The 27,387-nt window shown below is 37.9% G+C and overlaps 1 protein-coding gene across 1 annotated transcript in view; it reads right to left on the reverse strand.

Annotated features, from left to right (window-relative positions):
- CCDC191 (coiled-coil domain containing 191) overlaps positions 1-27,387 on the reverse strand; it is a 1,143,870-nt gene that overhangs the window by 301,836 nt on the left and 814,647 nt on the right. Inside the window, exon 12 of the mRNA XM_044073155.1 lies at positions 19,991-20,073. Coding sequence (XP_043929090.1) covers positions 19,991-20,073 — 83 coding nt within the window. The remainder of the gene's footprint in view (positions 1-19,990; positions 20,074-27,387) is intronic.

A 27,387-nucleotide genomic window follows, 5' to 3' on the forward strand; every position in this document is an offset into this window, starting at 1 on the left:
TCAGGGTCTGGATTTCTTTATATCTGTCTCTCTCCAGGGCCCCAGGAAGGCTCCCCACTAGCACAGCTATAGGGTTAAGTCTTCAGCCGAGTGTCCAAGCCAAGTCCTTCAGCACCCTCACAGTGAAACCAGTGCTTTGTGTCCCTGTTCCAAGTAGCTGACAAACACACACCATGAGATTTGATTTTTACACACAAACACACACATGGGAAAGGCTGGTACAGATTTACCTGCTATGCCCCCTTCTGCCCAAACTATAAGGTAGTTATCAATGCCACAAGACACTACAAAGACAGCTACCTAAGGCTCTTGCAAGGGTATCCAGTTATACTGAGTGAAATTAATATTAAAAATAAAAAACAAACTGTAGAAATCACAAATAAACGGCCAGAGTGCAAGTAAAACTCTTATTTAGTAAAATACAGTGAAGCACTTTTTGTTTGTAAAATAATAAACTTCAGACTAAAACAGTGTTAATCCATAACTGAACTTCTTAAATAGCATTTTATAAGCCCACACTACACTAGGAAGGAAATGATGTCGTATACAAGCCATACACTAAAAAGGAAATTATGTCATATACAAGCTTAGAAAGTGACAAGAATCCTTGCAGATCTGTACTTGACCATCCAAAAACTTCTTTAATCTACTGTCAAGAAATTTGGCACAAGAGTATGTAATGGAGTTGCGACCTGTCCAGCTTATTATATAGGGAAGACTACTAGAACCCTAAAAGAAACCGTATATGAGCACCTATATGCCATTAGAAAGATAAATTTAACAAATGCACTTGCGAAACACATACAGGAGTATGGTGAACATAGATTTGAATTTTGTGGTATCCAACAGGTCCATGAACAACTTGAGGGGGGGGGCATGGATGCTACATTTAGAAAGGGCAGAATTAATCTGACAACTAAAACTACATTCTTATGTATGGCCGGGTTTGAATGACTACTGTGCAATCATTTGTATACTCAGGCTAAAAGCATTACTTAGGTGAGATAATTTATAAGCTGGTTTTAATTATTGCTGACCTGTGTTAGGGTAGTGATTTAATATGTATATTTACTTATATATATATATATATATTTTTTTTTTGTATAACAAGAAATATTTTAATTAATAATAATCAACTAGGATGTCTTTAGATTGTTTATTAATGAAGGAATTTTGTTAACATATTTTATGTATGTGTGTTTTATATACAAGTGCTTTCTATTTTTAAAAAATTAAAAAATGTATGACATAATTTCCTTTCTAGTGTAGGGCGGGCTTATAAAATGCTATTTAAGAAGTTCAGTTGTGGATTAACACTATTTTAGTCTGATGAAGTTTGTTATTTTACAAATGAAAATCACTTCACTGTATTTCATTAAACAAGAGTTTTGCTTGCACTCTGGTCGTTTTTTTTTGTGAAATTAATATTAATACAAATGCTAATGTTCACCAAACAGCCAGGCTTCAGGAGTGGCCACAGTGTCACCAATTGATATAAGTACTCACAAACATTAAAATATTCTCTAAAGGACCAGCCACAATGAAAAGTTTAAATATATTTAATAATAAATAACAAAAGAACATGAAAATACAAAATATCTATTTACAGTAAACTCCAGAGTTTCAATCACAGGAAATATTAAAAATAACACAGCTGGAAAGATTTACACAGTTACAGAAAAACAATACTTAACTATTATCACCATATTTTCCTGACTGATCTAGAGAATTACTGTTCCCACTTACCTAACAGTACAAGGCAAGATGAAGTAGTTGAGGGATGCTTCTACGTTAGGTTCCAAGAAACAGACTGCCCTGAGACTTCTGTCTCACCTAATATTAAAACATTATTTCTGTACAGAATAAACTCACATACATCTGGTGATCTGATTTCTGGTTCCCATACAACCCCCATTGCAAGAAACTGCCAGGATGCATCACCTACATATCAATAGTACACACACAAGAGTATGGCTCAGATCTGGTGCAGCTTTTGAAAGTCATAAAACAATTATACACTTCTACTCCTCCTGCAGAGACTAACAAAACATGCTTCTTACAGATACTGTATCTCTGGCTTCATTCAAAACTGTGAGATGACATCTTTATAGCCTAGCCCTGGTAATTTAATTTCTTACTATTTTCCAAAGTTTGCTGGAGCTGAGCTTAACCTCTTCTCTTCCAGTATCCTCTGTTAACATATATATAGTTACAATGCAATCAGTACCCAATTTTGTTACATTTTTAACACAAGCAACTTTACAAATCCATTTACAGCACAACCATCTCTACAAATCAAATTGATATATTCAAATAACATATAATTCTTTACTAAATTCCAGCTAGCTGTGCTTGCATATGCTACACATCCACTGCCCTACTTCTCCCGGCATAGCTGCCTATACCTCACAATGTTACACACACCCCATTGAAGACTCAAGTTAGTTTTCCAAGTGACCCTTGAGAAATGTTGCTAGAGAGGAATGAGCCTATCTGGGAATACATTAACTCATAACCTGTATTGAGAACCCATCTGCATTGGCATTGCTGACCCCACTACAGTGTTGCATTGTCATGTCATATGCCTGAACCCTAGGCTCCTCATAGTAACTTGGCATTTTGCTGGCTGACTCGTTGTAGCCATAGATCCCCCTCAGACTCCTCCTGCCTCCTAGTACAAATGCTAAGCACAAGAGCCTCCTTAGCATGGTAAGGTCTCTTCATGTTAACATGGTACAATCTGGGCCATTGACTCAAGCCTAGCAGTTCTACCATGTAGTTAACACCACTGACCTTCCTTACCACTTTGAAGGGTCCCTCCCAAGCTGCCTGCAGCTTATTGTGTCAGAAATGACAACTATCACCTGCTGCCCCACAGCATACTCCCAGGCCCGAGAATTCCTGTCATACCAGTCCTTTTTCTGCTTTTGGGCTCCTGCCAGGTTCTCCTGGACTAAGCCCATGTGCTCCATATGCCTTAGCCTGAGGTTTCAGACATATGCCACAACAGACTCCTTGTGGGATTCACACTCACCCTCCCACTCATCACAAATCAAATCTAAAGGCCCCCTCACCCTATGTCCATACAGCAACTCAAAGTGTGAACAACCTGTGGATTCCTGGGGTACATCTCTGTAAGCAAAGAGCAGACAGGGAAAATATCCATCCCACTCTCTCTTAAACTGGTCTGTAAATGCCCGTAGCATGGTCTTTAGTGTAGAGTTTAACCTCTCCATAAGACCATTAATCTGGGGATGGTAAAGGGTGGTCTTTAGGTGATTTACCCCACAGCACTTCCACAGACAAGCCATCAGGTCTGACATGAAATTGGCACCTCTGTCAGTCAGTATTTCTCTCTGGAAACAAGCCTACCCTGCTGAAAATCTCTAACAAAGCATTTGCCACCTTTTCTGCCTCAATGGAGGATAGAGCCACCACCTCAGGGTATCTAGTAGCATAATCTACTAACACCAGGATACACTTCTTCCCTGTGGAACTTGGGGTACTCAGAGGCTTCACAATATCCATATCTACTCTCTGAAATGGCTCCTCAATCACAGAAAAAGGCATCAAAGGAGCTTTGACCTTGTCTCCTGCCTTGCCTACTTTTGTGGCACTGCTCACACGTCCTGTAATACCCTGTTACATCCCTTGCAATCCCAGGCCAATAAAAGTTCTGCATAATACGTTTCTTGGTACACTTTATGCCCATATGACCTGCTAAAGGAATATTATGGGCTACGGCTAGAAGTGCCACATGGTACTCTAGGCACTACCAACTGCTGTATTACCTCACCCTCTAGCCCTCCCTCAGGGGTACACTATCTAAACAGCAACTATTTGTTCCTGTATACAGATTCCCCCTTTCCTTGAGAATCAGGTACCTCCTTAGCTACTTCCCCCAAGCCTTGTAATGTAGGGTCTGAGAGCTGAGCCTGTCTCACATTTACTTTTTTCCTAGCTCCCCTTCCACAGGAAGTCTGGTATCCTCTGATAGTGGTTCCCAATGGTCAGGCTGGATGCTACCACTCACCTCTGCCCTTGCAATCACTCTGTCCAAGGGAACATCAGTACCTACCAGCAGCTGTGGCTCACCTTCAGGCTCACTGTTACAGGGTAGCTCCCTCCCCGAAATAGCCACCTCATCAGCCCTGGCTTCAGGTGTGGTGTTTGGGTCTCCCCCAGGTTACCAGGCCCATATGCCTGTCTCCAAGCTTAATTGTATGTAAACTGCATGCATACATGGTACTGCATTATCAAAATCATTCCCTGTCAGGACATCTGCAGGGATATCCTCAAACACACCTACTTGCTTGCTTCCTTTTCCACCCTCCCAGTGAAGGTGAACCCTGGCCAAAGGCATTTGGAATGGGGTCCCTCCTAAAACTCTGACTGGAGTGGGCTGCCCAAGCAAGTACTGTTCCTCTTTATCTACTGCAGGCTCCACAGTGATTATGTCCAAGGCTGTGTCTCTCTTAATAGTGGCCTGTTTTCCATCCACTAAGATAGAATATAACCTCTTGTGATAGTTTGGTACCCCCTGTTGTCTCCAGATAACTTATCACTGACATACTGTAATTCCCACTTGCTGGCTCCCCCACCTTTTGTTCTGCACCTTGCCTCCATGGACATCTGTATGATACATGGCCCCACTGGTTACATTTAAAATATTTACCCTTGATCCTGGCTGTGTACATGAACTAGTGGCTTCCCCAGTTACTGGTGGACTCTGCTGGGGTGGTTTAGGCTGCCCACCATGGGTTTGCTTATATCCATGTGCAGCATTGGGTATCCCTTTCCTGTGCAGTGATGCCCTTCTTGCTAAGCAGAGATCCCCTTTTCCCCAGCTCATCTGCAGAGTTACACCCTCAGTCTGCCAATCAGATTCTCATGTCCTCAGGCAAAGTGCTATGGCCTTGTTCCTTCACCAAAAGGTCTGCCAGCCCTTCAAAAGTGGTGACCTGAAACTTACTCACCCACCTATGAAAATAAGTGTTTAACTCAGCAATATAATTACACACACTTTCATCTGCCTTGTGTCTATGCTCATGAAACTTTTTTTGTATGTTTTGTTTACTTAAAACATTCAAGTAAACATTCCTTTACTTTTTCATAGTTTAAAAAATCAATATCAGACAATTTAGAAAAAGCAGTTACAGATTTACCATGGAGTGAGGAGGTCAGGAACCATACCTACATCCCTTGGTAAACATTATAGTGTTTACATACTGTTTCAAATATATGAATAAAACTATCAAAAAGCAGTCTCTGTGAACTGTAGAAGAAATTTGCTGACCTTTATTGCTTCTGGGGTTTGATTATTCCCTTCCCCATTACCTCCATGACCCTGGCAAAGAGTCAGCATCTCCCCTCATGTTGACGCTGCTTCTCATTTTCATCAGCCTCCAAATGCCGCAGTCTCTCATTTTCTTCAGTCTCTAAATGCCACAGTCTCTCTGCTGATTCTAATTTCAAATGTTTGGCCTCCAGTTCAAGTCTCTGTAACTCCAGATGGGTTTTTAAGTCTTCTAGGAAAAGATGAACTGTTCTGTTTCTGAGGGCTGCAAATTCCCATCACCAGACTGGTTATCCTTCTCGTTGCTGGTCTGAGCTGTGACTAAGGCTGAAATAATTTTCTCTTTAGTTAGGTTGGCATGCACCAGTCCTTTGGTTTCACACATCTTGGCCAACTGGCTCTTTGTCAGCTTGCCATAATCCTCTGCTGACATTTTTCCCTGCTTTCCCTGACTAAACTAAACTAAGCAAAAAGAATAAATAAAACTGTTGTGAAATCAAACTCTGAATGTTTACCTTGTGGCTGCTGCTGAAAGGACACACCTTTGGTGATAACTTCTTACAGGCTACAGAAGTTCAATTGATAACCACACCACTGCTCACCAATATATGATGCCCCCACTCTGGGCCAGTAATTAAGGAGACTGAATCCTCACCACTGACACTGGAGAGGGACTTTCATTTGGAATACATATGAATACACTTAGTTTTCCAGATGTAGACCTCTCTGCATCAAACACAATTTTCTTTAAGATCACACAGGGAACACAGCTTGGAGTATGGATTTTTTTTATATCTCTCTCCCTCTGGGGCCCCAATAAGTCTCCCCCACTAGAACAGCTATGGCTGAGTGTCCAAGCCAAAGTCTTCTGGCACCCTCTCCGTAAAACCAGTGCATTGTGTCCCTGCTCCAAGTAGCTAACACACACACACACACACACACACACACACACACACACACACACACAGCCGGCATAGATTTATCCACTGTGCCCCCTTCTGCCCAGACTATAAGGTAGTTATTAGTGCTACCAGACACTACAAAGCCAGCTACCTAAGGCTCTTGCAAAGACACACAATTATACTGAGCAAAAGTAATATTAAATAAAATCACAACAGGCACTCTCCCAAGTGGATCTCAATCATGGACCACAAAAAAATAACACCAAAATTATTATTTTAAATGCTTTGGTTCTCTTTACTATAAAGAACCTCTTCAGAATGACAAATGCAGAGCCAGTCAGACATATAGAATAAATAAATCATGATGTCATCATATAAAAACCAATAAGGTTATGCAACTAATTAAATAAATGCAGTCTTAAAGAGATCTAACCCCCCCAAAAAAAAAAAACCCATAAAACATGAACCATTAGATACATTTGCATTTCTATAACTTTTTGACAGAAATATGATCATTAAGCCCTGGTGGCATGCCCGTTCATAAAAAAAAACTTGTCATTTCAATTCTAAATATTCAAGAAAAGCACTGAATTGTTTTGTAAATTTGGATTTGTCTACTTTTTCTATCACTAAAACATGAACTTCCTCAAATTAATATTAATACAAATGGTAATACTGACCAAACAGCCAGACTTCAGGAGTGGCCACATTGTCATCAAAAGATATAAGTACTCTCAATGTTTAAAATATTCTCTAAAGGGCTAGCCACAATGAAAAGCTTAAGTATATTTCATAATAAATAATAAAAGAACATGAACATATGAAACATCTATTTACAGTAAACACCAGAGTTTCAATCACAGAAAACATTAAAAATAACACAGCTGGAAAGAAACACAGTTACAGAAAAACAATATTTAATTATTCTTACTATATTTTCCTGACTGATCTAGATAATTACTGTTCCCACTTACTTAATAGAGCAAGGCAAGATGAAGTAGGTGAGAGATCCTTCTATGTCAGGCTCCAAGAAACACAACACACTGAGACTTCTGTCTCACCTAATATTAAAACATTATTTCTGTACAGATTGACCTCACATGCATCTAGTCATCTGACGTCTGGTTCCCATGCAACCCCCCATTTAGAAACTGCCAGGATTTAGCACCTACATGTCAATAACACACACAAGAGCATTGCTCATATCTGGTGCAGCTTCTGTAAGTCATAAAATAATTACAAACACCTAGTACTCCCACAGAGACTAAAAAAAACATGCTTCTTACAGACACTGTGTCTCTGGCTTCACAAAAAAACTCTGAGCTAACATCTTTATGGCCAAGGCCCAGTTATTTAATTTCTTACTATTTTCCAAAGTTAGCTGGAGCTGAACTTAACCTCTTCTCTTCCAGTATTCTCTGTTAACACACACACACACACATATATATATATATATATATATATATATATATATATATATATATATATATATATATATATATATATATATACAGGCTTGGCAGAAGGAGAATAATAAAGTGTAGATCCTGAAGAAGCAGGTCATTCAAATATGGGAATGAATCCCCTGGAGTATGCAGATGGCTGTCACAGTGCCAGACATTTGGTGTATACCCTTTGGGCCACTGAAAGACCAAAGGGAAAAGCAGAGAACTGAAAATATGGGAAAGAAACAGAGAAATGTAAAAAAAAATCCTAAAAAGAGTATGAATGAAAATAAGAAGATATGTGTTCTTTCGATCTAGAAAGACCATAAAGGTTTGAGAAAGCAAGATTCTGAAAGAAGGCACTTTTAGTAAGGTGTTTATGAAGGGAAAGGCTTAGAATGGGTCTCTATGATCCTTCCTTCCTGGGCACCAGGAACATCCTGGAATGGAAACCTGCTCCCTGCTGGAAAAATGGGACAGACTTGAATTGTCCCTTGATCCAACAGATCCTAAAGGTAACTGAAAAATGAAAAAATTGGTCTGGACGAGGCTGAGGAAGGCCAGAGAAGGGTGAAGGTAATTCTATACCATGAAATAACTGTGCTGAATAATGGAAAGCATCCAGGAGTCCTTGGTAATCTGCTGCCAAACAGGTAGAGACAGGGAGAGCTTGAGGGATACGGGAACCTGGCTGAGGTGAAAGAGAAACAGAATGTCTGATAAAGGTAGATTTGTCAGGGATGAAAAACTTTTGGCCTGTAGTAGCCTAAGTGTCTTATCAAAAAACATATATCTGGAAACCACCTTGTTTCTAGGGTGGTTGGTGAGGCTGCCTATACACAAAAGTAAATTTGGAGGGATAGTTCTTCTGAATGTTTGGGACAGGATAAACTAAAATAAAAATATTTAACATCCTGCATAACTTTACCTTTGTCTTATAAACTTTTAAACAGTTCTGCAGCAGCACTGCAACAAGATTCTGGTTATCTAAGGGAGAACCTAGAACTTTAGCCTTAATATCATCAAGGAAGGCATGAAGTGTAACCAGGAATACCTCCTTATGACAGAGTCAGAAGCAGCAGCCCTAGAGGATGCTTCAACTGCATCATAACTACATTTAACAAAGTGGTGAGCATACCTCTCAACTGTACAGAATTTTACAGAATATCCAGATATTTGCCTCTTATTTTTGGTCTGTTACTCATTTTTATTTTTATTTTTATTTTATTTATTTATTTATCATTTGTTGACCGGGAAAGTCCGACTAGGTTCCACAGAGCCTGTTTTCAGCGGAGGCCCGGGGAGAAATGCTCCAGATGCATGTCTTTGGAATGTGGGAGGAAACCGGAGTACCCGGAGAAAACCCACGTGAACACAGGGTGAACATGCAAACTCCACACAAAAGGCACCCCAGCTGAGAATTGAACCGGAGAACCTCTTGCTGTGAGGCGACAACGTTAACCGCTGCACCACTGTGCCGCCCTCATAAAACTGGTTTTCTGGAAAATCACTGGGAAGTCATTGAAGGTAGAAGTCAGAAAATAATGACATACATTTGAGTTTCAGACTTCATACCCTTCAGAAAATTCGTGCTAACACAAAATGTGTTAGTCTGTCAACTTTCTAAGTATGTAAGAGCAATATTTAAAAAGTGTCCCTATTTTTGGGCCTTTGTCTCCCCCCCATTATTTTTGGCTTTGCACAGATTTCTTGCTGTAAGAGGTTGACAGGTATGGTGGTGAGACACTTGAGAAGTAGAGCTAAGCAAAGAAAGAACAGCCAGACACCCACCCCCGCAAGCTGGGACAAAAGGACCAAAACATACCTAGTCATACGGGTTTGCTATAGTTTATGGCCCTGAAGACAAGGTAGTAGAGCTATAAACTTCCCCTCTATCTCTCCATCGCTCAGCTGTCTTTGTCAGAAGGAAGAAGTTTGGAGGAGGATCAAAATTTAGAATGTTTGTCTGTAGAAAGCAATATCATAGCACGGTCTGAAGATGGACACTTGCAGACATACTTGAGGGCCTCAGGTACCTTATAGAAGTAGTCTGGCTTCTTGGAGGCTGGAGACTGGGGGTCAGGAGCCAAAGAAGCAGCTGTAAAGGTATCCAGTAAAGCAGCAGCTGAAGGAGCAAAAGATTCCATTTATAGTAGTTCATAATACCTCTTCTGAGTCTCTGACACTTGGAATTAATCCCACTTGAAGCTCTCCATCGTACGGACCATAGTATCCCCAAAGGATAACAGGGGTGTGACTGCTGCTGATTGCATGTGTGTGTATATGTATATGACTGTCAATGTGTGTGTGTGTGTGTGTGTGTGTGTGTGTGTGTGTGTGTGTGTGTGTGTGTGTGTGTGTGTGTGTGTCTAGTTCCGTGTGCCTCCAAATCACTAGGATGAAGTAGCCATTGACGGAGTTGTTTGTTGTTTAATCTGCACTTGAGGGCTGCTATTGCTGTGCTTTTACATTAAGAAATTCCAGGGTCATTCATCTTGTGGCAGAAGGTGTTTACATTGTGTCTTTCAGTTGGAAAGCACTCCAAGAAGCTCAAAGTGTGGTTATTTATTGGCTAGAGGGCACAGGAGTTGGTTTTCAAGCTTTTTTCTCTGCTATGAATCAAGCAAGTTTGCTTGGACCTGCCCACTGGGCAGCGGCAGTTAGCAGCACCCTGTATAGTAGCAAATGCCTACATTGTAAAATTTCTCTACAAAATTAGGATTAGGTCCTTAACCTGTTAAACAGTGTGGCATTGTGTCTAAATAAGCTAACGTGCATCAGATAGCACTACCATACCCTAACATTATATAACATGTTAGCCTTAACCCCAGAAACTACTCTAGGAGACTCCTGTTACAGCCCAATACTTACTCCTGCACAACCCACCCTATTACAAGATCAGACAACATAGATATGCAATTTCCAAAAGCCTCTGTGGCCAGCTTGGTAGATTTGGGCATCCTATGGCAATATAGCAATTGTTTTATGTTCTCAAACAGCCAATCATTAAAGAAAATAATATGGTATGCAAGAGATTTAAGACACAACTTTCTTGGAGGTAAATATCTCGCATACAAGCAAGGTTGTCAGGAATATCCACACTACATCCCTCACACACACAACACCTGTCTTATGCTGAGCCACTTAAAAGAAACTTTCCCAAATCTCAAAGAACTCCAAAGCCACCTAATGGCAATACTGCTCCTCAGCAATCACTAAAGCCTTTATGGAGAATCTGCCTCCCATACTGATATTTCCTTTTCCTGAATGACCTGAACTCACAGTATAAACAGAGAAAAAGGAAGTGAAGGAACCCTATTGGGGCACTTCTCTATAAATGGCTTGGTAAAACCAAAACTGCGAAAGATGTCTTAGACTGAGGTTTAAAGGAGGCATTCAAACTGGCAACAAAGAAGTTCTGAGGACTGATCATTCGGCAATAGCTTTATTCCATACACTTGCTCAGGGATCATATGGGTGCCGTACGCTGCTCTGATGATGTAAAGGCTTTAGTATGCAGGTTGGTCATTAGGTTATCCTTGGCAGGATATCCCACATGTTAAGGAATACTACAGCAGTAATAAGGAAGGACATCATATGTGCCATCTTACTTCTGGAATGAAGCAAAAAAAATGTGAGCTGTGTCTTTTGACAGCATACATCCATTCACTCCTATGTCAGGAGCAAAGCTGATACCAGGATGGCAAGTGAAGCCATCACTATGCAAATGCACTATGAGTATGAGTATGTATACATGTATGCAATATGTAGGGGTGTGACTGCTGCTGACTGGATGTGTGTGTGTATGTATATGACTCCCAATGTGTGTGTGTGTGTGTGTGTGTGTGTGTGTGTGTGTGTGTGTGTGTGTGTGTGTGTGTGTGTGTGTGTGTGTGTGTCTAGCTCCTTGTGCCTCCAAATCACCTTACATAGTGGCGAATTAGCCATTGACCTAGATGTTTGGTAGTTGCTTGTTGTTTAATCTGTACTTGAGAGCTGTTCTTCCTGTGCTTTTACATTAAGAAATTCCAGGGTCATTTATCTTGTGGCAGAAGGTGTTTACCTTGTGTCTTTCAGTTGGGAAGCACTCCAGGAAGCTCAAAGTGTGTTATTTATTGGCTAGAGGGCATAGGAGTCAACTTTCAAGCTTTTTTCTCTGCTATAGCTCAAGTAGGTTTGCTTGGACCTACCCACTGAGAAGCAGCAGTTAGCAGCGCCCTGTATAGTAGCAAATGACTACTAAAAGATCTCCTGTTTAAAACCTGGACATGTTCCTGTATAGAACCAGACTAATTTTACCTGTTCCTGACTTTCAACATCCCTAGATCACAGATGTACTGTGTAGTTTCACTCAGTGCATAGTACTGTGAACCAGGTGTTTAGGCCACCATTATGGTTATGATTTCTAGTTTATGACCCTGTTTGTCTATGGAAACTTCTTTTTTTATTTATGTTCAAGCAATTCTATATTTGTTATATAATATCTTGTTTAATTGTTTCTCAGTATTCTAACCACTGTATGCTGCATTGATTGTAAAACTCTGATTTTTAATCCTTTTATATGTTCTAAGCTCTTTAGACAAAATAGCTATGTTTATATAATTTTTTTTTAAATTATTTTTTTTTTATAATTTTTTACTATGTATTTGGAGCTTATAAAAATATATAATTTGAAATATTGTACAGAATTATTAAGTATTTGAAAGTAATCCAAGCAAGGCAGGTAGTCTGTTTCCAGTCGAAAATCCTTTAAGTACACAGACAAGCGATCCAAGTAAAACAAAAATAGAGTAGTAGTTTCCTTACAAGCTCTCTCTCTCTCTCTATATATATATATATATATATATATATATATATATATATATATATATATATATACTTTTTATCAGGCAAGGGAGTGGTTTATTGTGCTGTAAAACAAAGTGTTATTGGTACACATGTTAAATTCACATCCCTTCCCCCATCAGTGTGATATTCAAGCTGGTCTTGCCCAACTTATCAGCTCTCATAATAATATAACCCTTATGTGCTTTAAATAACATTTATAATGGTGTGGTACCTCTTATTTAACCAGATTATTAAGTAGATTATTAAGTCTGTGATTTTATCCAAGACAATACACTACATGGCTGGAAATATATCAACCTTAGTCCATTTGGCAATCAAAATATATATATAGATATATACATATACACTTTGCATGTAAAAAATCAATTGTAAAAATCATATTCTATTTCATAACATATTATTAACAAAGATTGCTTTTGTCCTTCTAGACTTTTTCAGGTCTGTAAACAAGAACCCTAAAAACTATCTTCAAAAAAATGTATAATTAGTTAGCATTGTTATTACACATCATTTTGAATAAAGTGGAAAAAAATAGTACAAGAAAAAGAAAAAATAATAAGAAAAAAATGTATGAAGAAGGAAACAAAATATACACTTAAATTAAAACTGATTTAAAATGGTATTTAAAACCACCTGGTAGAATAAAATAAAATAAAATTAGTCATGTAAACAATGTGGTAATTTTCTAAGTTCCAGTACACTTTTAATTGAACAGTAGTAGTTTAGTCCAGGCTTCCTAAAATAGTTCAGCTTTAATTGCCACATGAGTTCATGTTTCTCCAGAATATTCGGGAAGTCTCCTTCAAGATCACCCATGTCTATGCAATCCAGGATCTGGAACTTAAAACCTGTGAGTCTTTTATGAAGAGAAAGGTGCCTGGCTAGTGCATTATTTTTACATCCAGAGCAGATTTCTGACAGATGACATGAAATCCTATGCTTACGTTTATTTACAATCTTGCCCGCATAGAATGCATCACATTCATTGCACTGTGCCCTGTAAATTACTTTTGTAGTGTTACAGTTACCCCCTGCACTGGTCTTAATGATTTTCTTTAAATAAGGGCAATAAAAACCTTGCTGTATAAATATACAAAATGTACAATTAGTTTCACATCTTTTAGTGTCTCTCTCATATGGTCTAGGTTTAAATTCAACAAAACTTCTAATGTTCCTGAGCTTACTATAAACAAAGGATGCAGCTTCACCTAAGATGTTAATCAGGAAAAGTGTTTCCTGTGAAAATGGCCCAGTTTTCTTCAATAACATTTTTGATACTGTGATAATCCAAAGTGTATGTCAGGATGCAGCTATTTTCTGTGGAATTTCTCAACATTCTCTTACTGGGGAGGTTGAGTGAAGGTGCTTCAGTCCTTTTTAGTTCTATAATGGGTTCCGGGATGTTTTTTAACATCTGACTTTTATAGCCTCTCACTAGAAAATCATTCCCTAAGTTGTTCAGGTTTCTCAAAAATGGTTCCATCTCTGTGATCATTTTAGCTAATCTATAGCCCTGGGACTTCACTACATTATACTTGGTTTTTGTAGGATGTAGACTTTTACTGTGGAGTAATACGTTAACCCTCGCTGGTTTTCTGAATAGATCAGTGGTAATTCTGTTATTGTTGGTGTCCTTGGAAATCTGTATATCTAAGAAAGTGGTTGAAGTATAGCTAGAGGTAAACTTCAGGAAGTAGGGTTGTTTGAGTGAGGCAAGTGATAAAATCTCCAAGCTGCAAGGTGTCACCTTCCCACACAATAAAGATGACATTAATAAAACATAAATAGCATGTGATATGATGCATGCAGTTTGTGTTGTTTAACACAAAGTCCTCCTCCCACTTGCCCAGGGCTATGTTAGCTATGCTGGGAGCCATGGCAGCCCCCATTGCTATACAGTTTTTTGTTTGTAGTGTTTGCCATTGAAAGTAAAGAAACTGAAGTCTAGTACAAGATTAATGAGCTTGCTTAACTTTTACAGTTGTGCCTGTCTACCTTAATTATGTTTCTTAAAAGATTCCATAGCTGCTGTTATACAATAATTGTGAGGGAGCACTGTGTACAAGGATTCCAGATCAATAGTTAATAAAACATTGTCAGCTTCCACTGTAATGTTTTTTATTTTCCTCAAACAATCCATTGAATCTCTTATGTATGACTTATTCTTTTCTGCTAAAGGTTTCAACAAGTGATGAAGGTAAATGGCTGTGGCTTCAGTAAGGGAACCACAACTTGCAACCACTGGTCTATAAGGTGGGTCTTCTCTGTTAATTATGGAGCCCATGCCCACATTTACCTTACTTTTTTGGAATACCAAAACCACACAAGAACAGAGAAGACACACCTTATAGACCGGTGGTAGCAAGTGGAGGTTCCCTTACTGAAGCCACATCCGTTTACCTTGATTACTAGATGAAACATTAAGCAGAAAAGAATAAGTCATACATAAGAGATTCAATGGTACCACATCATTATAAATTTTATTTAAAGTACCTAAGGGTTATATTATGACAGCCACTAAGTAGGGCAGGACCAGCTTGAATGTCACACTGATGGGGGAGGGGATGTGAATTTAACATGTGTACCAATAACACTTTGTTTTACAGCACAATAAACCACTCCCTTGCCTGATAAAAAGTATATATATATATATATATATATATATATATATATATATATATATATTTAGAAAGCTTGTGAGGAAACTATTACTCTATTTTTGTTTTAATTGGATCGCTTGTCTGTGTACTTAATAAAGGATTTTCAACTGGAAAGAGACTGCCTGCCTTGCTTGAATTACTTTTGAATACTTAGTAATTGTGTACAATATTTCAAATTATATATTTTTTTTGACTTAAGATGAGTTTAAGTTCGCTGATTCTACTACTATTGTCTGACCTGATTAATATACAGTGATTAATTAGAAATATATGGACTGAAAATCTTTTGCACAGAGAAGTTTCTTACACTGTTTTGTTTTTGGACCCACTATACTTGTTTATTGGGTTGCTTGAGACTTTGGGGATGCCACGGACATTACTTGTTTTTTATTGTTGTTGAACACACACACAGACACACACACAAACACACACACACACACACACACACACACACACACACACACACACACACACACACACACACACACACACACACACACACACACACACACACACCTGTCTTATGCTGAACCACTTAAAAGAAACTTTCCAAAATCACAAAGACCTCCAAAGGCAACTAATGGCAATACTGCTCCTCAGCGATCACTAAAGCACACACCAAAAACAGCATCAAACATGTCACACATAAGCCTACACAATACGCTCCCCAAGAACAAAGTCCATATTGCAAGCATATACTTTCCGTAATACTCTTGTCATCGGGGACTCCATTATGCAACACACAGATTCCCCATTCAGTAGGTTAGACAAGGAGACGACACTGGTTAGTTACCTATCTGGATCCAGGATCTGCAGTATCACACATGCACTCAAGTTAATGCACACCAGGTAACAATATGATTTCATCATAGCCAAAGTGGGTGCAAATGATCTGAGACATACCTCACTGTACTATATGAAAACAGACATAATGGATTTTAGAATATGTGCCACAGAGAGGTATACACCTTGCATTGAGCAGCATTCTACCTTCACCAAGGATGATGTCACAGTATGAACACAATCACAATATGACTGATTTTAATAACTGGCTTAGTATCTGCTGTCACTCCAAGGAATCCAATATCCATCAGTATGGGAGGATATGATCAAAAGACCATGTTTCTTTTCCAAGGATGGGCTGCACGTCGCCCTAGACTTTTGTTTATTGGGTAAAACTTTATCCACCTCCTTAGAGCTTTTTAGGTGATATCAAAAAAGACAAAACTACCAACATAGTGAAAAATTCTACATGCAACATTAAGGTGTTACTGTTCAATGCTCAGAGCCTAAATAAAAGCTCCACACCCAAACCCTCATCACTCTTGGGAATGTAGATATGTGTGTTGTGACTGAGACTTGGTTTAAAGCTGTAGATAGGACTCTGGCAGTGTAAGGCTACAGTGCCTTTCACACATTTAGACTAACAGCAGCACAGTCTGGAGTCAAAGATGGAGGTGTCTCGATCTACGTTAGCAGCAAAAATACTCTCAGGTTGGTTAAACAGGATGATACCATAGCGTGCATCCATGTGCAAGTCACTATAATTCAGGTCCCTCAACAATTCATGGCCAGGTAAAGGTCACCATCTATGCCCCTAGATTCTCACAATTCTTACCTAAACCTACAAGAGGCACTCACCATAACAAAACACCTGTCCATGACTGACTTTAACTAAGCCTGTATAGATTGGGAAACATACACTGCCTCAAATTCACAGGCACAATGCTTCCTTAACTTTATTAACAAAAATACCCTGGAGTAGAAAGTGCATGCTCCAACCAGTGGATCAAACAGACTGAATCTGGTACTCACCAGCATGGGAGAGCGATGCACCCATACACCCCCCTACTCTCCACCCCCATGTGTCATGTCTTCACTAGTGAGGTCAGATCACAAAGCTGTCTCATTTGAAGTAAAAATCAACCCAGAAGATCCAACTAAACCAGTAACAGTTAGGAATTATTCAAAGGCAAACTACATCCAATTCAGTGACAGTTTGTCAAAATTCAAGGCTCCACCCAACCGCAAGACCACAGCTTCCTATGTAGAATTATTCACAGAGTCCTTATACAAATATGTGAATGGCAGCACAGAGGCACTGTACCTACCAGAAATAAACCCAGTACAAACACTAAAAACAACCCCCCCACTGGTGGAATCTTCACTTAAACAGGGTATATAATAAAATAAGAAAACTCATGTTGTAAATTAGGAGAACAAACTCCCTTAAAGACAAGTGGTCTCCTATATGACTAAACAAGAAACTAAGAGGCCTAATTAAGTCCAAAAAGGCCAACTATGAGGTCAGGGGTCAGGATAGCCTTGCAGGCTAAGGACAATCATAAGGCCTTCTTCAGCTATGTCCAGAGAACAGTGTGCTGAATTGGTGGTGAATGGTACCACCTTCACTGATCAGGGTACATAGCAAATCTACTGGCTGATAAATTTAGCTCAAACTTCACACCACCCTCTCCCACAGCTCCACCAGGTGAAATCCCCTCCAACATACTACCCCCAGCTATCAGCAGGGAACAGGTGCTGGCAGAATTCACTAAAGCCAAGAACACCACCTTCATTGGTCTGGACAACATCCCTGGTTGCCTCCTGAACAGTATAAAATATGACCTATCAGGACCACTTGAGGCACTCTACAACTACAGCCTTAAAACAGGCTACATTCCACATGATTGGAGAACCACAACAGTCATTCCCTTCACAAGGGCAGACATCAATAGACCCAAAAAAAGTACAGAACTATCATCTAACAAGCCTAATATGCAAAGCCATGGAACGAATTATCGTGGAAACGATAAACAAGGGCATTGGCAACCTACAGACACTGGAGCCATCCCAGTTCGGCTTTGTTAAGTGAGGGTCAGGCTTACTTAACCTGGTAGACTTCTTTGAGAGGGTCAACAAGGAACTGGCAAAGGTAAAACAGTGCATACTGCATATCTTGACCTGGCTAGGACATTCAATATAATATCCCATGTAGGCATTGTTGACAAGCAGTCTGAGCTAGGTGTAAATCCTCACATAACCCACTGAATTGCCAGTTGGCTCACAGACAAGACCCAAGAAGCAGAATCAGTGAAACTACCTCCATCAACAGATGGGTTATGACTGGATTACCACAGGGCTCCATGCTGGGCCCACTCCTGTCTGGCATCTACTTCTCGGACGTGAAGGCTAATATTCAAGGCCTCTAGTTTATCAAGTTCACGGATGACTATAAAAATGGAGCTATTAGAGATTCCCCCAAGATACCAATATCTTGTAAGTGTGTTTAACACAGACAAATAACTGGGGCCAAAGCCATGACCTAAAAGTCCGTATAAAAAATGTATTATAACGCCCTTTGGGAAACTGTCAAACCAAGTTAATTACTCCAACAATAAAAAGAGTCGACCCTGCAGTAAGAGATCTGGGAACATATGTAGACAGCAATCTGGCCTTTGACCTATCAGCTGTGTCTCTGTATTCGGTCTCCTACAGGATGCTGAGAGGGGATCTTTGCCTGGCTTACAGGGCTTCCTCAAACCTGGTCCTGATGCACATGTGGAAAACAAACACCAGAAACACTAGATCTAGGGATCTAACTTCGCCTGTGATATAAAAGGAATGTGCTGGAGAGACAAATATGTGTCCCAAAGGATACCTGCACTAAGGAATAGGCTCCCTTTGCATGTAAAACAGAGCTCATCCCTAACCCTATTCAAATGAAACTGACAACTGGATGGGAAATTTTAAATTTACTGCATGTCTGGCCCCCTGTCTCCCTTATGGATTGAGGCTGTCAATAAGAAAAGTATTATCCTAACCCCCATTACAAATCCTTAGTTATCTCCCTACTAGTATGCCCCTCCCACACACAGATGCCCATGATACTCAGGAACCAAATGGTTTGGGGTGTACAGCCATTCTTGTAAGGGCCCTAGTGGCCTTTAGCCTAGTAACAACCTATGAACCTATATAGCAGTGCGTGTGTGTGTGTGTGTGTGTGTGTGTGTGTGTGTGTGCGTGTCTTTGTGTGCACTTATTTATGTAGGTACATATACAATTGCAATGCATTGGTTGGTATGGGGGCACTAGTGTGGTTATTTGTAGATGTGAAGTATTTTGTGGATGTGTGTGTGTGTGTGTGTGTGTGTGTGTGTGTGCGTGTGTGTGTGTGTGTGTGTGTGTGTGTGTGTGTGTGTGTGTGCATGAGTGTGTGTGTGTGTGCACACTTATCTTTGTAGGTACCTGTTTAATTGCACTGCATGGGTTGGTGGGGGGGCACTCGTATAGTTACCTGTAGATGTGTAGTGTTCTGTGTGTGTCTGCGCACTTAAATTTTAGGTACCTGTGCAATTGCATTGCAGTTGTTGGTTGGGGGACAGTAGTATGGTAACCTGTAGCTGTGCAGTGCTTGCATCAGAAACATAATGATGAGCCATTAGTAAGATATTACTCCATGTGGCTTTATAATACCTCTGAATCCCATATTTCCATTGTACTACCGGACACTGCTGTGCTGCTGAAACAGCACTAGCAGGGATATTATTTATGAACCCCAACTAAGATATAATTATATATATATATATTTTTTTTTTTTAGTTTCTGGATGGAGTAGGTATTTAAGCTATCTGAAAAGTAATTATGGCACAAAACAAGAGGAAGGTACTAAGACAAGAAGGTAGTACAAAAAGACATGTTTTTATCAACCTAACAGACTCAGCATTTTTATCTTTGATTTGTCAACAACATGCAGCATGTAATACCTTGAAAGGAAATAAGAACTAAAAAGTGCATAAACATCAAAGAGGAAAGTGCTATTCTCATTTTTCTTCCTACCAGCTTCTCTTCTTCACGTTTTCTCCGTGCCTCCTCCAATTCCTTTCTTCTCTTAGCTCGCTGCAATGCTCGTTCCTCCATGGCTAAGGGAAAAAAAAAGAATACTGGAAAGCTGGCCATGGAAGAATTATATTTCACATTATATTTGGTTTCATGTGATGACTTCTGCTCATATCTCTGTGCTGAAGATGAATAAATTACGAAGTTTACTCTTCTCAAGGCACATACATACAACATGACAGCTATACAACATTCGCACAAATCCATAATAGCATAAAAGAAACATCACACCTAGTAGTGACTTTAGCTGCACAGAATTGTTCATGTCATTTGGAGTGCACTGAGTTAACCTGCAGCTATTTTGCTACACTCTTTTACAGGTTCATGCACACCAATGGGCTACCACTCCATTGGAAATTCAGATAAGAACACTTTTAGCATTAGTGTCAAGCCAAGATACATATGGCTCTACAGAAATTAATTCTGGTGATAATGAAGTAATTTTCTTCTTACATACTGATCTTGGACACAGCCACCATTCATTAAGTTGGATCTAGACTCCATAACTCCATCCACACTACACACAGGATAAGACTGAAATACCTGTGCACACATCAAAATCAATATATTAGCACAACTACCTATAGTGATTTTCATGAAGAAAAGCTGAAATATGCATGATCTCACTAGCCCAATGCCAGAACATCACTGCCTATATTTAGCTGAGAAAGGTGGAACAGGCTGAAGCATCTGAGAAGTCAGCTGTAGCAGAATCATTATCTGCATTAATTTCTGTTAAGTATTCCAATCTACAGTCTATACCAAATTCAAACCAAGATACACCTACATGTAAGCAGGGCAACAGAAGCATTTGTATTCCCCTGATAAAATAAGGTTGACTAGGAGGACATATGAGGGATTAGATGTAAAAATTGAAGTGGGTGGGTTCCTCTCTCATAATTTCTGTTTGAGCAGAGGAACCAGGCAGGGGTGTCCTCTTTCCCCTTTGTTATTTGCATTATATTTAGAACCATTGGCAAAGAAAATGATGGACTCAGAAATTCAAGGATATAACTGGTATGGTAGTCAGGAAAAGATGGCTTTATTTGCAGATATTTTATTCCTGATAAAACCAGAAAAGGCCATCTCAGTGTTGTGGAACATTTTGAGACAGTTTCAAGTCTTTTCAGGATGCAAAATTAATGAAGATAAAACAAAGGTAATAGTTGTAAACTATGGACCCACACACGTCGGTTCAGTAATTTCCATATTTATAGGACATGATCAAATTAAATACTCAGGAGTATGAGTTAAAAAGGAGTCTGTGATAATTAGTAGAGCATATAAAATATTGCATGACAACTATAAGAATCAATCAGAGGAGATTAGAAAGGATAGGGAAGAGAGATTGGATAAGAAGTCACAAAGAAACAATGGGGAGGATATATGAATGTCTCACAAATATGCAACAAAGTCTAGAAGATTTAGAATCTTTGACTGGAATTATTTACATAGGTATTTTTATACCCCAAGTAGAAACCAAAGAATTTTTCCTCAGGTAGATAACAAATGCTGGAGCTGTGATGGGGAAGAAAGAGGTAACTGTGAACATATTTTCTGGGAGTGTAATGAATTGCCAGACTTCAAAAATTCCCTGCAGGCTACTCTATCAGAAATACTGAGTGAGTACCTCACCACTATTCTCTCTTCAACCTGTAGCAACTGACACCATCAAAAGACTGCTAAGGGGGGGGGGGGTACCCAAGATGCCAGTCTGATAGCAGCAGAAATCCATAGCTCTGCTTAGATTTTAATATTCTGACAGAAAATATACTTTAATTTTTAGAAAACTCTAAATAAAAGTGTACTAAAAGTTAGATTAACATAGACTCTTTATTATTTTCTAAAAATTAATACATATTCAAGAGATTTTTTAAATTAATCCTGTCAAGAAATTTTCTACTGGAGATCTCAAGATGAGCAACTCGAAGAACCCACACCAGGAGAGTACAGTGAAGAAAGAACTACATCTTATAATAACAAACATCCAAGAACTGTCACTAAAAACATGAGCAAGAGTGCAGTGAAGAAAGAACATCTTATAATAACAAACATCCAAGAACTGTCACTGAGTGCAGTGAAGAAAGAACTACATCTTACAATAACAAACATCCAAGAACTGTCACTAAAAACATGAAAAGAACTACATCTTATAATAACAAACATCCAAGAACTGTCACTCAGGAGAGTGCAGTGAAGAAAGAACTACATCTTATAATAACAAACATCCAAGAACTGTCACTAAAGCATGAGCAACTCAAAGAACCCATACCAGGAGAAGAACTACATCTTACAATAACAAACATCCAAGAACTGTCACTAAAAACATGGTGCAGTGAAGAAAGAACTACATCTTATAATAACAAACATCCAAGAACTGTCACTAAAAACATGAGAGTGCAGTGAAGAAAGAACTACATCTTATAATAACAAACATCCAAGAACTGTCACTAAAAACATGAGCAACGTGAAGAACCCACACCAGGAGAGTGCAAAAACATGAGCAACGTGAAGAACCCACACCAGGAGAGTGCAGTGAAGAAAGAACTACATCTTATAATAACAAACATCCAAGAACTGTCACTAAAAACATGAGCAACGTAAGAACTACATCTTATAATAACAAACATCCAAGAACTGTCACTAAAAACATGAGCAACGTGAAGAACCCACACCAGGAGAGTGCAGTGAAGAAAGAACTACATCTTATAATAACAAACAAAAATGGACAAATTCGAAAACAAAATGGATATTATCAAACAAGAATGCAGTAAACAACTGGAACTTCTAAATGGAATAGTAAAAAAAATATCTGAACAGATTTTTGCCTCAGAGGAAACAGTAACTGACCTATATACTACACTGACAGAAAATGAACATCACAATGAATTTCTTCTGAAACAAAATACCAGGCTGATTGAGAAACTGGAAGACCTTGAAAGTAAATCAAGGAGGAATAACATAAGAATATATGGAATTCCTGAGAAAGGAGAGGGTGCTAACATGATTACTTTCCTCAATAAGTGGTTTTCATCAGCACTAAACATGCCTGAATCCCTCTCTTTTGGAATTGAGAGGGCTCATTGGTCCCTGGCAAATCCAGCTTCATCTCTGAGTTCATCTAACCCAAGGTCTATAATAGTTAACATTTCTTTCCTCACAAGACAAGGGCTTACTGCTGAGATCAACATGGACTAATTCCCCTATCAAGACGGGTGAAAAGGTTATTCGTTTTGACAATGACTATACCTCTACAGTCATATCCAGAAGAAAGGAGTGTGTTCCTCTAATTAAATCCTTAAAATACGCCAATAATAAAGCTCAAATTCTTTTTCCTGCAAGAATAAAAATCACCTTGCCAGAAGGAGTGAAGATCTTTGATTCCCTACAAGAAGCAGTAGAATTTATGCAAAAGAAGAAAATAATGTTGGGCATAGAAGAAATGGAATGGTCATCCCAGAGTTTGAAGAGACAGGCAACAAAAAATGGATGGTCTATGAAGGAGCAAACAAAACTAAGAAACTAAAGGACAAATGAATAAATTCCTTTTAAGTTTAAACGCTTTGTTTTATGAATCATAATATATTTGATTTTAGAAAGTCTCTATGCTGTAAGGTAATGTGAATCATTTTTATTATTAACTTTCTCTTTTCCTTTCTATATCTACTTCTTCTAATTACATATAGTACTACGTATTTAAATAACATTCTCTCTCTCTCTTCTTTCTTCCTATTCCTTTTTTGTTACCAATATTCCTTTTCTCTCTTTTCCCCATTATAAGTACTGTATATACTTTTCCCTTTTAAATAACTACAAATGATGTATGTCTTCCAATTCTTCAGTAATAGTATAATTTGACTTAATACCGAAGTGCATTTTTTCTAGTGGGTTAGTGGTATTTCTGATTAGTGTTTCTAACTAGATGTTTTAGACTCTTTGTTTAGATACATTTAAACATTAATACAGTACATTAATATATATATATATATATATATATATATATATATATATATATATATATATATATATATTAGGTTCCTTTTATTTCCTTCTCTCTGGCCTGGTTAACTGGTGGGTAAATGATTGAAATGTTATAATATGATTTCTGATTTAAGGCAGCTGTTGTTACTTCTAAATAGCTGTTTTTTATATGAAAGGGTTAATTTTGTTCATGATGTTGATGTTTTGTGAGGAAACTGGTGGTCTTTGTGATTGTTCTCATTGTAGAGATTCATGATATGCACTGCAAGGCAGCTTGAGTTGTTTTCTTTCTGTAAACTCTAAAAGCTTTAAGATCTGAATTTCCTGCTGAAAATGCTTTTTTCTTCACTAGAGACAACTTCTGTTGTGCATGAGCCTATTTAGATACTTTTTAACAAGTTTATGAAGCTGCAGCTTGAGGAAACAATTTGTTAAATGGTTGTACTTAGAATTATTTTCTCTTGAAATTCTGTTATCCTTCACTAAATACTTTAAATGGTAAATAATTTGTTTTGATAAAAGTGTTTAACTCCTTTAAAAATGCCTATGTTCTCTTATATATGCATGCATTCTGCAGATTCAATGACACTATTAGTAACCAAATGACATCAAGTGAACTAGGAGCTGCATTAGAAAACTCATTATGCATATTAACATCAGACTTACGTTATATAACTAAACCTTTAGTAAATAAACAGAGGGTTATGAGAATTCTTTCTCTCCCTCTCTCTCCCCTTCCTGATGAAAGATGTCAACATATTGTTAATACATATGAGTAATATGTGTATAATTGCAAAATGTAATAGTTATGTTGTAATAAATGTTTTATATATATATATATATATATGTGTTCAACAGATCCTTACATGAAAAATGTTAAATAGATGACTGACAAAATGTTAAATTATCTGATGTTTCTTGAAAAGTCTTGGAAATAATGACACTCTTCTTAACATTCAGCTTCTAATGTTTATACATACTTTGATCTGATCGGTATTTCTGACATTTCTACGTATTAGAGGTGCTATTATCATATGTGACATATTCATATAGCTTCAGATATATTGGACACTCTCATTCTAATGTATATTTCATGGATTCAGATTTCTTTAGTTGCTTTTATAATGCTTTTCTTTTTTGTTTTTATACTATATACTGCGGTGGTGGTGCTGCGGTAGCGTTGTCGCCTCACAGTTAGACGTTGCCCGTTCGATTCTCAGTTAGAGCATCTTCTGTGTGGCGACATGCGTGAATGGGCATTCCTTCATTGAAGGTTATGCGTTAGGCCCGGCAAGCCAGCACGTCAAAAATCTACTGCCAATCATTAGCGGACCGGAGTTCCGCTGTGGCGACCCCTAACTGGGAAAAGCCGAAAGAAACAAACAAACATTCTAAGCAGAAATGGATAATTTGTGTCGTTTGGTATTGGAGAGGTGGTGGATGGATGGTTTAGTTAAATTTTTAACTAAACCAGAAACTTTATGTTTCATGTATGTGTTTGTAAATAGTTTTGGGTTTTTGAAAGTAGTGCTTAATACATGTTATGCATCCATGATAAGTAAGTTTTCAATAGATTTCAAGTCAACACAGATGAAAGGTCTTTCATTTAGTAATAACATACACATTATATTCAATGGCTTATAAATATTTATCATTAAATATTAATGGTTTGAACAATAATGTCAAAAGAGCTGGTTTGCTTAAATATATCAAAATGCATACATCCCAGATCATCTTTTTACAGGAAACCCATCTATTAAAAAAGATCAAAAATACTCATTCAATGGCTATACCATTCTGGCTGATTCATGTTTTAAGACTAAGAGAAGGGGCACTCTTATTCTATGGAAAAATACTTATACTATGCCAAGAATTATAGATACAATTCCAGATAAAGATGGGATGCTAAGCATGGTTATTTTGGAAATCAGTAGGAAGTATTATACTTTGATTAATACATACTGGATACCGGGACTGAGTACTAAATATGCTGACAAATATCTGGACCTGATTACTTTAAATGCAAAAGGGGAAATTATAGCAACAGGTGATTTTAACTGCCTATTATCAGGCAATGATACTTCCAAAAATTGTAAAATAAAACTAACATCACAAGCCAAGAAGTTAAATGACTTTACAAACCCGATGAACCTTATAGATATACATGGTCTAAGAGAACATTATTCCTTATTCTATACTCACTATTCATATTGAGTACACAAACAACATTGATAAGGCCTTTGTATCAAATAATATATATATTCTAAAATAAGTGACGTATCTTTAATGACTTGTCCACTTTTGGACTATAATGCTACAAACTTTACATTAACTACACATACAGATGATTTAAGATTTCTACAGAGAATTCTTGCTTACATAACTAAGTTAATTGACTTTGGGGAATGGATAATGAAAGAAATAGACATGTTTATGGAAATAAATGATAATGGTGAAGTGACTGATACTATACTATGGGATACCTTTAAAGTTTATATATATGGTAGAATAAAATCTTGGTAACTTATTAGAAGTTCTGAATCACAAGGTAGCCATAAACCTGGAAAAATTGAAATTACAATTGTATGCTGTACATCCCAAATATCTACATAAAATAGCAGTAAGATCCATAAAATAAACAATCAAAATCTTATTAATGAGATTAAATATAAAAGTGATGGTTCAGTTAAGCGTACATCTAACTTAATGGGCATATTAGAAGTGTTCAAAAACTACTACAAAGATACAAATAATACACCACTTTTGGAGACAGATAACGTAATAAATACTTTTATTCAAGAAAATATAACTACTAAGGTGTCAATGCAACAAAATAACATATTAAATAAACAAATAACACTAACAGAAGTGAAAGAGCAAATAAAAAATTTAAAAGATAATAAAGCTCCAGGACTGGATGGAATAATTCCTGAACTATGTAAGATTTGTCTTGAATATATAATAAAGAAAATGATGAGTGCCTTTACTATTTTATTTATTTATTTATTTTTATTTATTTATTTTATTTTGCATTTGTTGACCAGGCTAGTCTAACTGGATACATGTCCATTTTCAGTAGAGGCCCGGGGAGAAAAGCTCCAACACACACAATTACAATATAGAATGTTGCTACAGTACAAGCATAACACAGCTGTTGTTAATAAAAATACAATACTTATAATAAACATAACACAAACAGTAAAAGGTCATGTACATAAAAAGATTTACTATATACATAGATTTAAATTGCAAGATCATGGTCTCTTTGGTTCTTTAAGGATACGTCTGGAGTTAGTACAGAAGAGTAAAAGGTGAAGAGTATCCATTAGTATAAAGAAAAAGAGTTAGTCAGGGTT

Source organism: Protopterus annectens, chromosome 5.part1, assembly GCF_019279795.1.
Source record: "Protopterus annectens isolate FY-2018-M chromosome 5.part1, PAN1.0, whole genome shotgun sequence".
Taxonomy (NCBI): Eukaryota; Metazoa; Chordata; order Ceratodontiformes; family Protopteridae; genus Protopterus; species Protopterus annectens.